Source organism: Osmerus eperlanus, unplaced genomic scaffold (assembly GCF_963692335.1).
Source record: "Osmerus eperlanus unplaced genomic scaffold, fOsmEpe2.1 SCAFFOLD_611, whole genome shotgun sequence".
Taxonomy (NCBI): Eukaryota; Metazoa; Chordata; class Actinopteri; order Osmeriformes; family Osmeridae; genus Osmerus; species Osmerus eperlanus.
The window spans coordinates 1,116-17,788 of record NW_026911934.1 but is presented as its reverse complement, the minus strand read 5'-3'; the positions used below and the strand labels follow the sequence as shown (position 1 = coordinate 17,788).

The window sequence follows — 16,673 nt, the reverse complement described above, 5'->3', positions numbered from 1 at the left end:
GAAACCCATGGTGCTTCTTCCAGAGCTGTATTTATTTTAGAACCATCCAGAACTTTTTGAGAAGCTCGCTTAGAACTTCGAGTGAAGGATAGAAGTTCTGCTCATGTTGTCTTGCACTGCTTAGATTTTTGAGAACATGAGTCGTTGCTTGGCAACAGCCTGTCTGGTGGGTGTAATTTAGTCTTCCAGGTGGGTGTCTAATATGCTGGTAATGTGCTGATCGGGGGGGACAATTTAGAGGTGACTACTATCATCACTGTCATCATCATAATTGTTATGGTAATAATCAATGATGTAAAAAGCACACATTCCTTCTTATAAAAGCACAAATCATTCGTAGCCTTCTAATCTAATGACAGACTTGAACACACAAAAAAGAGAAAGGCAGAACCGATGAGGAGATTACATGTGTTTTTCGTGTGGGGCGCTCACTGAGTAAAGAAGTGCGTCCATCAAGACTAACGCAGGGCGCGGGTTCAAATCCTGCTCAGGTGTTTTTCTGCACGGCTATCAAGGAATTAAGCCAAAACATGCATTATAAACATTACCCAGCCAGAAGTCAACACAGTAATGGGCAAGGCCGCTACTTATTTCTTGTCTTTTCCTCCGTGATATCAGGGACGGCATTGTGAGCGTTGTGTCATGGTTATCATAGTAAGCTTCGTGTCATGGTTAGCATTGTGAACGTTGTGTCATGGTTAGCATTGTGAGCGTTGTGTCATGGTTATCATAGTAAGCTTCGTGTCATGGTTAGCATTGTGAGCGTTGTGTCATGGTTTAGCATTGTGAGCGTTGTGTCATGGTTAGCATTGTGAGCGTTGTGTCATGGTTATCATAGTAAGCTTCGTGTCATGGTTAGCATTGTGAACGTTGTGTCATGGTTAGCATTGTGAGCGTTGTGTCATGGTTATCATAGTAAGCTTCGTGTCATGGTTAGCATTGTGAGCGTCGTGTCATGGTTAGCATTGTGAGCGTCGTGTCCATGGTTAGCATTGTGAACGTTGTCATTGTTAACCGGTTTCCGCAGCTGACAGTTACGAGGCCCGTGACTCCAGACCAGATGGCTGGTCTGAAGCACAAAGCCTTTTACTGACTCCTCTGCCACATTATTCAAAGATAATCGCTTCAACCAACAAAAATCCATCTGTCCAACCACAGACACACACACACACACACACACACTCTTGTGTAGATCCATCATTGTGATACCTGTAGTGAGACAGTGACAATACTGTAAGTGTAGCCTGTGATGAATCTGTGGACGCTGCACGTTGCGTTTACGCTGCAAGTCTGTCTGGCGATCAATTGAGAAAATGAAGCGTCAGCACCAATCGTATTTTGAGTAAATGAGTGATATTCAACAAAGCACGGCACATTTTAAAGACAGACTGTATTCCTGGCAGTCATTGTTAACTGGACTGTTTTTGTAACAAGTTTTCTAAAGAGTTTCCTTCTTAACTCCTCGTCAACGCAGGAGTCGAAAATCGATTTTTATTTTTTTATTACACTTTCTTGCTTCCATCTTCTACTTTAAATTTTATTTTTCCTGTGTGACTTTTTGTTTTTTTCACAACGTGGGTGCACACACGTGCACACACACACACACACACACACACACTCTCAATCCTCATGGCTGTTTGCAGGCTAATTGGCTGGGTACAGTGCTGAGTGGGGTGGTTTGGTTCAGAGAGGAGGGCCAGTAAAGCCAAGGTGATCCATCACCCAGCCAACCTGATCTATTACACCCTGCTGCCTACACGTCCCTGACTGTCTCCTACTATGTAGACCAGGCTCTCTCTCTCTCTCTCTCTCTCTCTCTCTTCTCTCTCCTCTCTCTCATCTCTCTACTCTCCTCTCTCTCATCTCTCTCTCTCTCTCCTCTCTCTCTCTCTCTCTTTGTCTCTCTCTCTCCCCCCCCCCCCCCTCTCTCTCTCTCCTCTCTCTTCTCTCTCTCTGTCTCTCTCTCAGAGGGTGAACTCTGCTGGCTTCTCTTCCATCCACTCTCAGCAGTGAAGAATGAGCTGTTGGGTACAAACTCAGCCTTGCGTGGATGTGCTTTGTGGTGTGTGTCAGACAGGGCTAGCTATGATTTCTGCCGTTTCCATACGTTGTTTCTCTGACAGATGAGGTGTGTGTGTGTGTTTGTGTGTGACCAGCAGCTGTCTCCAATCACACACACTCCCCTGCAGTGTTGCCACAGACACATTATGACCACTTTCAGCCTGTCGTGATGGAAATCCATTTACCGACAACTCAGCTCCTCTGACATTAGCTTGATGGTCTTTCCATGCTGTGTGCAGGTTCATCCAGGAGACAGAGATGAACATGGGCCTGAGTCCCACCAAGCAGTCCAGCTCGCACCTTCCTCACCTACTACATCAACGACCCTCTTTCTGCACCAGGTACTTTGTAGAAGTAGTCTCTCTTTCTCTCTCTGTCTCTCTCCTATCCTTTTCTGTTCTCTCTTCTGTTTCTCTCTATCTCTCTCGCCCACTCTCTGAAAGGTCTGACCTTACTGAAGGGTCAGCATAGCTAGTGGAGCCATGTGTGTTGCTAACTCCGTGATGTGTTGCTGCCTGCTCCAGGTGCGGACTGAGATCAACAAGGAGATGGAGGCGGTGAGCAAGACCTCAGGACCCTCTCAAGATCCTGGCACAGTGCTGACACCATGAAGGTGCTGGGGGTGCAGAGGCCCCTGCTGCAGGTGAGGATACACACACACTGTACACACACTGTTCACACAGTACACAAACACACACTGTACGCACACACTGTACACAACACACAGTACACAAACCTGGTCTAACTTGCTCTGCTACCAGAGGTCTTTGAGTTTGGTCAGGAAGTACTTTTCTCTGATCTCTGTTTGATCTGTAGACTCTGCAAGGTTTCTGTTACACACACACACACGCACTCTTACACACACACACACACACACACAGATCATTACGGCCACCCACCCACCTATCTCCCAGGATCATAATTGCAAGCTGAAATAGCATTTGATCCTTCCTGACCTGGTAGCTGCAGTTAAGTGGTAGTTATAAACACCCTGTCTATCTCTCTCTCTCTCTCTCCTATCTCTATTTTCACACTTTCTTTCCGTCCCTCTCTCTGTCCTTTCTAGCAATCTCTCTATATATACTATGAGTCAGTGCAAGGTTACTGTATCTCTATTTGATCTTTCCTTGTTCCTCCTCCTCTCTCTCTCTCTCTCTCCTCTTCCTCTCTCCTCTCTCTCTCTCTCCTCTCTCTCTCTCTCTCTCTCTCTCTCTCTCTCTCTCCTCCCTCTCTCTCTCTCTCTCTCTCTCTCTCTCTCTCTCTCTCTCTCTCTCTCTCTCTCTCTCCTCTCTCTCTCTCTCTCTCTCTCTCTCTCTTCTCTCTCTCTCTCTCTCTCTCTCTCTCTCTCTGTGTGTGTGTGTCAGGCGCACACACACCATAACCATCAGGTTTTCTTCCTCGTGTTTTTTCTTTCCATGCGGGGAAGTGGCTCATGGGAAACAGAGTTTCCGGCGCCCGGTTCCCTCACGCTGGCGGCAGCTAAATGGCTCCTCTCGCCTGTCACCTGCGTGACAGGTGAGGTGTGTCCTGCTGCCTGAGGGGGACAGCAGGGTGTGTGTGTGTGTGTGCTAGCGCTCCTAGTTTCTTTTTTGTGTCTAGTGCTACACTGGGTGTGTGTGACGCACGTAGTTCAGTAAGTGAGTGCTCCTTCCGTAGCTGCTGAAGACTCTTCTAGAACTCACCCGGGTCCACCTGACGCCCCTCACGGTCCCAACATGTCTTCTACAGATGTGTGTGTGTGTGAGTGGACCTGTCCTTGTGCACACGTTCCATCACCACGACAACAGTGGCAGTTCATTACAAAGTGAGCGCGGTAGCTAGGAGTTCACCACCGTTTGTTTACGATTATGACTTCTCCTTAACGAGGACTGCGGCATCTTGCTAATTACACCGTTGGGCTAGTGAGAGCCTCTCTGGCTAGCAGGGGCTCGATAAACCTCTCCTTTGTTTGGGCTTTTTTAATTACCCAATCAAAGAGGCCTGTTTCCTCTCCTGCTAATTTCACACACACGCTGGGTCCAGGCTTAGTGTGTGTGTGTGTGTGTGTGTGTGTGGGTGCGTTTGTGTCTGAATGTGTGTGAGTGTGGGTGTGTGTATGTCTGAGTGTGGGTGTGTGTATGTCTGACTGTGTGTGAGCGTGTGTGTGTGTGTGTGTGTGTGAGTGAATGTGTGTGTGTGTGTGTGTGTCTGAGTGTGTGTGTGAGCGTGTGTGTGTGTGTGTCTGAGTGTGTGTGTGTGAGCGTGTGTGTGTGTGTGTCTGAGTGTGTGTGTGAGCGTGTGTGTGAGCGTGTGTGTCTGAGTGTGTGTGTGAGCGTGTGTGTGTCCCTCCATGCGTCTCCCAGGCTGCAGGCGTCCTGCAGTGAGCCCTGATGACTCCTCAGTGTGTCTCCAGTGTTGATGAACACCTCGGCCCCGCAGCGCTCTGACTCATCACGCTCCAGCATGTCTTCCCTCCGTGTCTTCATCCACACAGCCGCCAAGTTCAGACCACTTCTGGGGTTCAGAAACAACCGTCAATCTGCAGATTGGGAGAGAAAGCCAGGGTTCTTATACTATATAAATAAAGTCTTACTTACTTCTTACGACACAACACCAACAGGCTCAGCTCTCAGTCATGTCTGTCTCTGTCTGAAGGTCAGAGGACGGGGGTTTATAGTGAACAGGGCAAAACTAAGATAACACACACACAACAGACGTTTGTTACATCACAGAGCTGTGACTGTCATAGGAACACAGTAGGTTTCAGTAGGATACTTTTGAATGGATAATAAGACTTGGGGAGTCAGGTGGCTGAGCGGTGAGGGAATCGGGCTAGTAATCCGAAGGTTGCCAGTTCGATTCCCGTGTTGTGTCCTTGGGCAAGGCACTACACCCTACTTGCCTCGGGGGAATGTCCCTGTACTTACTGTAAGTCGCTCTGGATAAGAGCGTCTAAAATGACTAAAATGTTATGTAAATGTAAATGTAAGACTTAATATATCAACAGATAAGCTGATCTAGTCATTGTGATTAACATGAGAACATAGGAAATCCCGTTTCTCCCAGAGCAGAGCAGGTGGGTGGTGGAGGACCAGGGCTGACTTCCAGGAGCCGGCCTCACACACCACCCGTGTCCCCACAGAGGCCCTCGGCAGCTGGCCTGGATCGGACCGAGCTCTCCCTGCGGGGGGCTGGACACTGAAGGGAGATCCCAGTTTGTTGTCCTGTGATGTCAGGCCAGCAGGGTCTCACAGCAGGGGGGTGGAACAGGAAGGGCTTGTTGGCTTATTGGACTGGTTGTTGTTGGAGGGATTTTTGTCATTTTTGTATTTGCTTCTCTGTGGTCTTCTTAAGGAAATGAAGCGTGTACATTGGTAGTGGGGGGTGTGTGCTTGCCTGTGTGTGTGTGTGTGTAATCCCCAGGCATGACTGCTTGTTCGCCAGGTGTGTGTAACGGGGGACACACTCTGCCGGAGCCAGTGGGCTGGGAGGAGAGGGGCACCAGCAGCATGTCTGCTACAGCACATTAAACACACCCTCAGTACCCGGGCTGCCACCACACAGGGAACCACAGGGGACCACATTAGGAGGCACACCTGCTCTCCTGACCACCACTGCACACATCTAACTTGCTACCAGAGGTCTTTGAGTTTGTGTGTGTGTGTGTGTGCGTGTGCGTGCGTGTGCTTATAACGGGCGTGCATCAGTCCCACAACCCACCTGGCAGAGCTAGCTTTGTGGCTCTGGGCTAACAGAAGTCTGTACAGTGTGTTTCATCCTGATTGGGATATTGAGATGAACCACAGGGGAACTGAGGCTATCTGCTGGTAGCCTCGAGCATGATAACAACCTCTGTGGACCTTCTTGTGGAATGTAGAATCCAGTCTTTGTTTGTGATACATGAGCTGGGGTGAGAAGACTAAAACACAGCTGGCGGGGGAGAGAGCTACAGAGAGAGAAAGAGAGAGTGAGAGAGAGAGAGAGAGGTCTAGTCTCTGTATCTCTCGCTCACTCTTTCTCTCCTTCCTTCATTCCTCTCTGGTTAGCATTAGCGCTGTGATGCTATCTGTCCAGCATGGCTGTTCTCACTGATTGATTCATTTAATTAGAGTTGTGTCCGGGGGGACTTGGGGTTGGTCAATCTGTTTGGTCAGAACTGGATATTGGCTCCATTAATCTTAGGACCCACCCCAAACACACACACACACAAGCACACGTACACACACACACAGATGCGGGCACACACAAATGGATGCATGCACACACTTTGGTATAGAAGTGTTCCATACGCAAGGCGATTGACAAAGGTGTGCATTATCAGCAGAGTAATTACTGCTGTACCCCCCCCCCTCCCCCTCCCTGACATGGACTCTGTGTCCATGTCTGTGCCTGACTGGTGGAAGACACAGACACACACACACAAAGGCCATCCTGATGTTTACTAGGAAAGGGATCACCCCCAGCAAAACTGCTCTGGGCCCAATGCAATACTGGCACAATGGACTCATATGCAGCAAAAATCATTTGAATGCTGTTCCATTTAGCTCAAATGTGTTTTGGAACGCTACACTACATTATCTGTCATGAAATGGATTGTGCCTAAGCATCCAGCTGACAATTTTACACCTGTTAAAAACTTTCAAGGGATTTTGCACCTAATAAAACTCCACACTGAATCATAACTGGGCTTGGAAATTTGGTTTTTCCCTCTTTGCCAAAATGTATCTGGCAGGGGTGAAGGCTGTGGTGTTCAAAACCTCAGCCAACGCTGGCTACTCCAAGCTGTGTGTTGTCTGGTGTCTTCCAAGGCTACCAGGCACAGGAGAACCTGTCAAATACATATCAATAGGTGTCAGGCCTGCATGACACAGGAGTCTGGCTCCTCCTGCAGGCCCCAAGTCCATCCCCCTCCTCGCCTGATTATCTCCCCCAAACACATGCTCCCACCCCAGGCTCAGACCACAGCTTTGAGGGCTTAGGAACAGCCTGGAGTTTGGACATGCTTCGACTCTGTTATCTGACAACTGTGGATGTGCTCTGTGTGTCCGTGTGTCTGTGTGTGTGTGTGTGTGTCAGCATGTGTGTGAAACTGCCTGTGTGTGTGTGACAGAGACAGACAGGACCTCAGACAGTAGCAGTTCCCACCCAGTGCACAGTCCTCTGAGGGATCAGTCCATGCAGGGAGCTGCAGTCCTGCTGTATGGAGGACCGCCCCCTGGCTCTCCTGATAGGTTCTTATGTGTGGAGGACCGCCCCCTGGCACTCCTGATAGGTTCTTATGTGTGGAGGACCGCCCCCTGGCACTCCTGATAGGTTCTTATGTGTGGAGGACCGCCCCCTGGCTCTCCTGATAGGTTCTTATGTGTGGAGGACCGCCCCCTGGCCCTCCTGATAGGTTCTTATGTGTGGAGGACCGCCCCCTGGCTCTCCTGATAGGTTCTTATGTGTGGAGGACCGCCCCCTGGCTCTCCTGATAGGTTCTTATGTGTGGAGGACCGCCCCCTGGCACTCCTGATAGGTTCTTATGTGTGGAGGACCGCCCCCTGGCCCTCCTGATAGGTTCTTATGTATGGAGGACCGCCCCCTGACCCACCTGATTGGTTCTTATGTGTGGAGGACCGCCCCCTGGCCCTCCTGATTGGTTCTTATGTGTGGAGGACCGCCCCCTGGCTCTCCTGATAGGTTCTTGTGTGGAGGACCGCCCCCTGGCTCTCCTGATAGGTTCTTATGTGTGGAGGACCGCCCCCTGACCCACCTGATAGGTTCTTATGTGTGGAGGACCGCCCCCTGGCTCTCCTGATAGGTTCTTATGTGTGGAGGACCGCCCCCTGACCCACCTGATTGGTTCTTATGTGTGGAGGACCGCCCCCTGACCCACCTGATTGGTTCTTATGTGTGGAGGACCGCCCCCTGACCCACCTGATTGGTTCTTATGTGTGGAGGACCGCCCCCTGGCCCTCCTGATGGGTTCTTATGAAAAAGTTCCAGCTAGAGAAAACTATAAAGTACTTAAGGCACTGAATTGAGAAATTGAATTGTCTCATCTTAATCTGTGTGTGTGTGTGTGTGTGTGCACCATCAGCACTATGGTAATGTATCAGTCTGGGGGGGGTCTTCTCTCTGCACCATTAGGCCCATATGGAAAGTGGTGGTGGGGGGGGTGCCTTATTTGTTACACACGCGCCCCCCCTGTGTTTGTACATCTTCATACACTGCTCTGTGGTTGCCATGGGCGATGCTTTACCATGGAAGGGGGGCTGTCCCGGTCCTGCCCCCCCCCCTCCCCTCGGAGGTAATGATGCGACTATCGCCGTGGTAACCCCCCTTCGGAACAAGGGATGATTAGGAGGTGTGGCTATGGGCGACGGGGGAAATCTGAACACTGAGGTAGTTCTCACATAACTCATTGGAGGTGTGTGTGTGTGGGGCACGTGTGTGTGACGTTTATGGGAACCCATCTGGTGAGAGCTAAATGTGATATTCACACTCATTTCTCAATTAGGACACTACAAACACATAATTAAGTGTGGAGGATGGGGACTGGTGGGATGATGGTGGTGATGATGATGGTGATGGTTATAATAGTGGTGACGGTGGTGATGAAGGCAGTTCTTCACTATATGAGGAGTGACACAATAGACATCATACCTGATGTGTGTATGGAAGCACATTGTTTGATCTTCATTCCGACTCCAACTGTACCTCAAGGTTATGAACACAAAACGCCTGTTGACTTATTAGACTCACAATATTCACATCTCACATTTCATCAGGCAAACGGATTGAATGTGTCTGCACATGTGAGTGCTCACGGAGGCGGATGATTGGCTATGATATGTGCTGTGAGTCACCAGAGAGGCTTCTGATTGGACGGGATAGGAGGTGACAGCTGCTGATTGGTGTTTTCCACTGCCGTATGATTGGACACTGTTGTTTCCAGACATCCTCAGTGTTATTTCATACATTAGACTTAAGTCTTTAGACGTAAACAGGACCATGAAAGGGGGGTTTAAACAGTCAGGGTATAGTCAGTTACAGTTTTATTTCCATTTGGACTGCAGCTTCTAACAGCTTTAAATGCTGTTCCTGGTGGTTCCTGGTTCCTGGTGGGTTGGGATAGGTTGTAGTGTTGTGTGTGCATTCATACACCTGGCTAGTTGCTCATGCAGTCTTGAATGGTTACAGTCTCTCTCACACACACACACACAAAACAATCAATGTTCTTTTCATTACATGGACGCAACAACACACCCATATAAACACGCATGCAAACAATCGATGCTTCTTTAACACACAAACACACACATACAATCACTGTTCTCTTGTTCAGGCATGTTTAGCCTCTATAACACCCCACCCCCCCACACACACACAGACACACACACACACACAGAGAGAGGGCTGTTGCAGTGGGACAGGCAGAGGCGTGAGGGCTGTCCTGTGTGTGAGAGGGCTCAGAGGTAGGCATGCACGCTGACGTTGATGAATGATCTGTCAGGAAGCTGTCCCTCTCAAGCACGACCCGCCTTCATCCCTCCACGGGTGTGTGTGTGTGTGTGGGTGTGTGAGCATGTGCGTGTCTGTGTATGTTGTTTCTGGAACCCTCGTTGAACGAGGCAGGTACCCCACAGCTCACGCCAGTGGTTTTGGGTCAGGGTGTGAGTGGCGTAGTGGAAAACGCAAGGTTAAACAGCCTGCCCCTGCGTCTCTGGGGGAGACCCCGTTTAATGGGGAAACCCCTGACCCGTTTCAGGGGCCGTCTCTCTCTCACACACCCAGCTGACAGCCCCGCATTCAGGGTCTGGCAGCCACACATCTGGTGGAGAGAAATCACGGCCAGAGACACGAGGACTATTGGACAGAGTAAACAATCGTTCTAATGTGAATGTTGTTGTTTATTTTATTCTGCACACTGACGATAATAAACGGACGTAGCAGGGAGGAGAGAGAGAAAAGAACATTCACCGTTTTGCCCCCCTTCCGGAACGCAGCAGGGCTCAAATATGTCTCACGGAATTCACGACACTTGAAACCACCTTTGTTTCCTTCGCCTCTGTTGATGGTGTTTCCGAGCACTAATACCTGCTATTAACGTGGAGTGTTTCCACGGTAGCCTAATGCTACTGCCTTAACAGCTTTTGTCCAATCAGACGGAGCGCTGAGGGCCTGCTGCTCTGCAGTTGGTCTCCCAAGTTCATATTTTTATGCCACTCGTCGGGAGTCTATCCCAGGTACGATTCGAGATCAGTTTTTCGAGAGCGCGGTAATTTTTGACGCTGGCTGTGTTTTAGAGTGGGCCGGCATGTGAAGGGATGCCACTTGTGAAAGCCAGCTGTGCTTTAGAGTAAATTGTAAGGGGATTGTTTGTGTGTGCGTGTTTGTGGAGGATGGGAGGGAGGGAGAGATGTTTTCAAAACGCTAGATTACAGTGTGGTTTAGTGTTTTTACTGAGGAACACTTGTTTGTTTAGATAGAGCGTCCTGAAGGGGAGGTGCTAGGTCATTCGCCAGACTGTTAAATAAGATAGAGGAGGTCCTCCTGCTTTGCTTTACCTGTGCAATCTCTCTCTCTCCCCCTCTCTTTCTTGCTCTCTCTTTCGTCCTCGCTCTCTCCCTCCCTACATCCTCTCTTTCTCAATCTGTCTCTTGATTACTTTTTAATGATTTCCGTTGCTAAGACGAATGGCTTTGTTAAATGAGTGGAATTAGACAAGGCGAGCCGAGCGCCAGAGCATTTGTTACATGACTAATGGATCTGGGATCCATTGTTTATCCTTCACCACTTCTTCTAACCAGGGACAATATTGAGCAAACTCCACTAACTCAAAGACGCGCTGAAATAGGCCACACGCTTCCTGTTTACGAGTTTCTCTGTCCTGTGATCATTGAAGGGAGTCAGGTGGCTGAGCGGTTAGGGAATCGGGCTAGTAATCAGAAGGTTGCCGGTTCGATTCCCCGTCATTCCCCCCTAAAAAAGGACGTTGTGTCCTTGGGCAAGCCACTTCACCCTACTTGCTCTGGATAAGAGCGTCTGCTAAATGACTAAATGTAAATGTAATATAGACAGGAAGTGTAAAGTATTATTACATACTTTCAGCCATTAGTATTTCTCCTGACTTGGAACCAAACTTGAGTTTCTTGCGATGACACGGCTCTAGCCTCTGTAGCTAACTTAGCTTCTTGGGGGCAGGCTAGTACAAGGCTAATAACCAGCTATCACTGTCAATTGAGTTTTACGAGTGATTGTTAAGTGTCGCGGGCGTCCAGGCTGCGAGGTGTAATCTGATTTAACAGCTGTGGGATTGCTCAAGGTGTGTTTTCAACTTTGAGGAGTGTGTTTACTGCGCGCTCCCCGCTGGTTCTGGCCTGCCTATTTGTCACGCTGTTATGGCTAATCTGTAATGACTGCTGTCAGAGCTTGCTGTGGCTCTTGTCGCGGAGCTACTAGGGCTACACCACGCACACACGCACACAGTACAAAAATACTCAAACATATTCAATCACACACTCACACTCTCGTATCCACACACACACACACACACACCTTCAACACGGAGCCATGTCACTGACAAGCTCTCAACAGCGGCTCATCATCCCAGCAGTGCCTGACAGCTGAATATAGCCATTGTATTAGATTACCTCCACGCCTTACTCTTCACACGGATACAGGACCGACAGGCCTTTCACAGTGGTGTTACCCACACACCTGGTGTTACCCACACACCTGGTGTTACCCACACACCTGGTGTTACCCACACACCTGGTGTTACCACATACCTGGTGTTACCCACATACCTGGTGTTACCCACACACCTGGTGTTACCCACACACCTGGTGTTACCCACATACCTGGTGTTACCCACATACCTGGTGTTACCCACACACCTGGTGTTACCCACATACCTGGTGTTACCCACATACCTGGGCCCCCTCTCTTTCTCTGCTCTGCGTGGTGGTAGCACCCTGTCAGGGGCTGTGGAGAGAGATGTTTCCAGGTTGAATAGAGGAGAGAGTAGAGGACCCTGACTGGTTGGATTACAGGAAATGGGAGGAGCCTGACTGGTTGGATTACAGGAAAAGGGAGGAGCAGTGTTGTTTACGCGGCGGGTTGGATGGCAGAGGTGTGTAGTGTGAGCCCCATGAGTGAGCCGGGGGGGGTGTGGGCGATTCAACCACGAGTGAGCCGTTTCTCAGCCGAAACCGTCTTATTTAGATGTGTATGAGATTAATGAATGATTCTTCTCCCCTGTTCCTCCCCCCTATCCTATCCCCTCCTCCTCATCTCCCCCTGTCTTCCCCTGTCCTCTTCCCCCCTGTTGTCCCCTCTTTCTCCTCTCCCCCTATAATTTCCCCTCTTCCTCCTTCTCTCCCCCTGTCCTGCCCTCCCCCCTCCCTCCCTCCCTCCCTCCCCCCTCCCTCCCTCCCTCCCCCCTCCCCCCTCCCTCCCTCCCTCCCTCCCCCCTCCAGAGCACAGTGGTGGTGGAGAAGTCCATGCAGGACCTGATGAGTCTGATGCAGGACTTGAGCGCCTACTCCAACCAGTTCCTGGAGATGGTCTGTGACAAGCTGAAGGAGTACAAGGAGATCTGCAACGCGGCCTACAGGTCAGAATGGGGCTGTGTCCGTGGGGGCTGTGTCCGTGGGGGCTGTGTCCGTGGGGGCTGTGTCCGTGGGGGCTGTGTCCGTGGGGGCTGTGTCCGTGGGGGAGGATCCACCACTCAGCTCTGTGTTTCAGGAAGGGCTCAGTCGCTGTGTGAGAGATAAATATATATATTTCTTTTCTGTCTTTTTTTTCCTTTTTTCTTTTTACAAGGATGAAAGGATTGCGTGTGTGGTATTTGACTGCTTTAGATACAGAAACAGATAATTAATGTTGTTTCATTAATTATACAGAATTAATTTTGGCATCCTGTGTTGTATGTCTATCTGGCTGAACCCCAGAGAGATGAAAGGTGACCTCTGACCTCGTGCAGATGGAGACCCAGCACCCAGCCCTCTCCTCCTCCCTTCTTCCTCTCTTCCCCCTCCTCTCCTCCTCCCTTCTTCCTCTCTTCCCCCTCCTCTCCTCCTCCCTTCTTCCTCTCTTCCCCCTCCTCTCCTCCTCCCTTCTTCCTCTCTTCCCCCTCCTCTCCTCCTCCCTTCTTCCTCTCTTCCCCCTCCTCTCCTCCTCCCTTCTTCCTCTCTTCCCCCTCCTCTCCTCCTCCCTTCTTCCTCTCTTCCCCCTCCTCTCCTCCTCCCTTCTTCCTCTCTTCCCCCTCCTCTCCTCCTCCCTTCTTCCTCTCTTCCCCCTCCTCTCCTCTTCCCTTCTTCCTCTCTTCCCCCCCCTCTCCTCCTCCCTTCTTCCTCTCTTCCCCCTCCTCTCCTCCTCCCTTCTTCCTCTCTTCCCCCTCCTCTCCTCCTCCCTTCTTCCTCTCTTCCCCCTCCTTTCCTCCTCCCTTCTTCCTCTCTTCCCCCTCCTCTCCTCCTCCCTTCTTCCTCTCTTCCCCCTCCTCTCCTCCTCCCTTCTTCCTCTCTTCCCCCTCCTCTCCTCCTCCCTTGTCAGCCCCTCCCCCTCACCTGTCCAGGTGTTACTCACTCTTGGGGGAGCTTAGACACACAGCCTCATCTGCCAGCTGTGTGTGTGTGTGTGTGTGTGTGTGTGTGTGTGTGTGTGTGGGCATGCGTGCACGCGTATGCATGGTGTGTGTGTGTGTGTGTGGACAGGGGTGTTCCGGATATCACTCTGGATAAGAGCGTCTGCTAAATGACTAAATGTAAATATCACAGAGTGCTGATCTAAGCAGTTCCCCTGTTCACACATGCAGACTGTCTGGTTCATGTCATGCCTTCTTCATATGAAACAAACAGCTGTCTGTGTTTGAAACCCTTCCAAAGATATTGTGTGACCCTGTGTGTGCGTGTGTGTGTGTGTGTGTGTGTGTGTCCTCAGGGCTATAGTCCAGTGTGAGGAGAAGCTCACCTGTGTGTGCGTGTGTGTGTGTGTGTGTGTGTGTGTCCTCAGGGCTATAGTCCAGTGTGAGGAGAAGCTCACCATCAGTGCCTCCTGGTCTAAGGATGAGGACATCAGCCGGCTGCTGCAGTCTCTGCCTAACTGGGCCAACATGACCCAGCCCAGACAACTGAGACCCAAGAGGGAGGAGGAGGAAGACTTCACCAGGTAACGCTTCTCTCTCCCTCACACACACACATTCGCTTCTCTCTCCCTCCCTCCCTCCCTCACACACACACACACACACACACACACAGAGGCTCTCTCTCACTCACACTCACACACACAGGCTCTCTCTCTCACACCCACACACACACACGCTCGCTTCTCTCTCACACACACACACACACACAGGCTCTCACACACACACACACACACACACACACAAGCCTCCTCCTCCTGTCCCAGTGTGTACGACACTCTTTCCCTTAGAGAGACACGTGCAGCAAGCCCTGCTCCTCAGGCTCTGCTCCTCTGTCTGAGGGAAGACAGGGAGGGGGGGAGTCATTCTTATCAAACTGCCTCAGAACATGCGTCTTCTGGAGAGCAGCTCAGCCAAGCGCAATTGTAAAGTAAATAAATGAATTGGTTATGTGGCTAGAGATGCCAATCTCTCTGGACCAGTGGAGTTAAATGTGGCGAGCACGCCTGGAGGAATTTTCTTTTTCTTTCTTCATTTGAGCACAGGCGCTCCTTTTAATCACTCTGAAGGGGGGATTTGGCTCAAAGTCTGGCAACCGCAGCTCTCCGTTTTGAATGGAAGAAAAGATGGAAGGATCTCGTTGTTTTTCTTTTCTTTGCCTTCTCAGAGCTGAAAGAATGAGTACATGGAGAGAGGCTAAGTCAAGAGTGACGAGTTTAAGAAAGAAATGTAGGACAGATTGTAGCAAATGAGAGAGAGAAAGAGAGAAAGAGGATAACAGCTGTCTACCTCCTCCTCAGAGGATACAGGGTGGAAAGCCATAGTTTCTCTCTCATTGAAATGCATGCTGATATTGATGTGGAGGTTTGGACTAAGTCCAGTTCTTAGTTAGCCAGAACACCAGCTACCCTCAGAGCATAGGAGCGTGGGATTGTTATAGTAGTCCCCCTACCCCTGCCCCCTAACACACACACGCACATACACACGCACACACACTCACCTACACACTTACATTCACACACACAAATTCCCACTCCCCTCTGTTCAACAATTCCACTCTACCAGAACTACAGTGCTATAGCCGTAGCAGTAACATGCCGTCCCCAGCGGACGGCCTCCATGTAGAGACAGAAATGACATGCCGTCGTGTAAATAAGATAAATAACATAGGGCCATTTAGTTTGTTTAATAAAAGAGCAAGCTATAAACCTGTTTTATAATAAAGGTAACTTTAAATGACTTATTTTGTGATCGGGCGCTATGTAAAAAATATATAATTTTTATTTTTTATTAACTTGACCTTCCAGGGGGGGGCGGGGGGTGCTGTTGGGGGGGCGAAGTGCCGCGGGAAACCCTGGTGTTGACGATATCAACCACCAACTAGTTTATATCACAAAATAAGTCTCTCTCCTCCACCTCCCCCCCCCCCCCCCCACCCCACCCCCTAGGGCGGCCTTTGCTAAGGAGTCGGAGGTCCTGACAGGGAACCTGGGTGACAAGCTGATCCCCCAGGGTGAGATCCTGAGAGACGTGAGCGACCTGAAGGCCCTGGCCAACCTGCAGGAGAGCATGGAGTGGCTGGCAGGCCGGCTCAAGACCTTCTTCTCCAGCCTGCCCCACAGCACCAGTGAGTCCATCTGTGTGTGTGTGTGTGTGTGTTCCCTCCGTGTGCAGCTTGTGTGTGTTTGTAAAGTTGTGTGTGTCCAATCCAAACTCATGGCCACACCCGTTGTCGTCACATCGCTGGGGTTTACAGTAGAGACAGACAGTAGAGACACAGTAGAGACAGACAGCAGAGACACAGTAGAGACAGACAGTAGAGACACAGTAGAGACAGACAGGAGAGACACAGTAGAGACACAGTAGAGACACAGTAGAGACACAGACAGGAGAGACAGACAGGAGAGACAGACAGGAGAGACAGACAGGAGAGACAGACAGTAGAGACAGACAGGAGAGACACAGTAGAGACACAGTAGAGACACAGTAGAGACACAGACAGGAGAGACAGACAGTAGAGACAGACAGTAGAGACACAGTAGAGACAGAGTGTAGAGACAGACAGGAGAGCAGGCGCCCGGACAGTAAACTGTTGTTTTGTCACCTTAAAGGGAGCCGGGTGAGGCATCCACCCTGACTGGCCTGCTCATTACACAGTCACTACTGCCACAGTCAGCACTGCAGACGTCAAAGAGCCCATTAATACACACTCTCATTAGGAATGTGCGTGTGTTTGAAAGGCTTTCAAAACACTGTTATAGTCAATGATGAATGATGTCGTAATGGCGGTGGGCTTGTGTGTGTGTGTAACACTCATTAGCAAGCATAACATGGTTTTAATCTACTAATAAAGCTTTTAGGATGTTATAATATCCTTGTTAAATTGCAATATTGTTTTATGACACTCTTGCTGAGGGTTCCATTGGTGTTTTACTTTACCGGTTAGTTCCTAGCACACAGACGCGTTAGCACAGTGAATTAAATTCTCTGCTTCCTGAGTACT

At 50.0% G+C, this 16,673-nt stretch overlaps 1 protein-coding gene across 1 annotated transcript; it reads left to right on the top strand.

Annotated features, from left to right (window-relative positions):
- Positions 1 to 2,264: 2,264 nt before the first annotated feature.
- LOC134016787 (exocyst complex component 4-like) lies at positions 2,265 to 15,823 on the top strand (the record flags this gene model as incomplete). The annotated part of the gene is made up of 5 exons (XM_062456083.1): positions 2,265 to 2,402; positions 2,586 to 2,704; positions 12,507 to 12,643; positions 14,041 to 14,196; positions 15,619 to 15,823. Coding segments are annotated over exons 2-5 (534 nt in total), but the record flags the coding sequence as incomplete, so codon positions are not given.
- Positions 15,824 to 16,673: the final 850 nt, after the last annotated feature.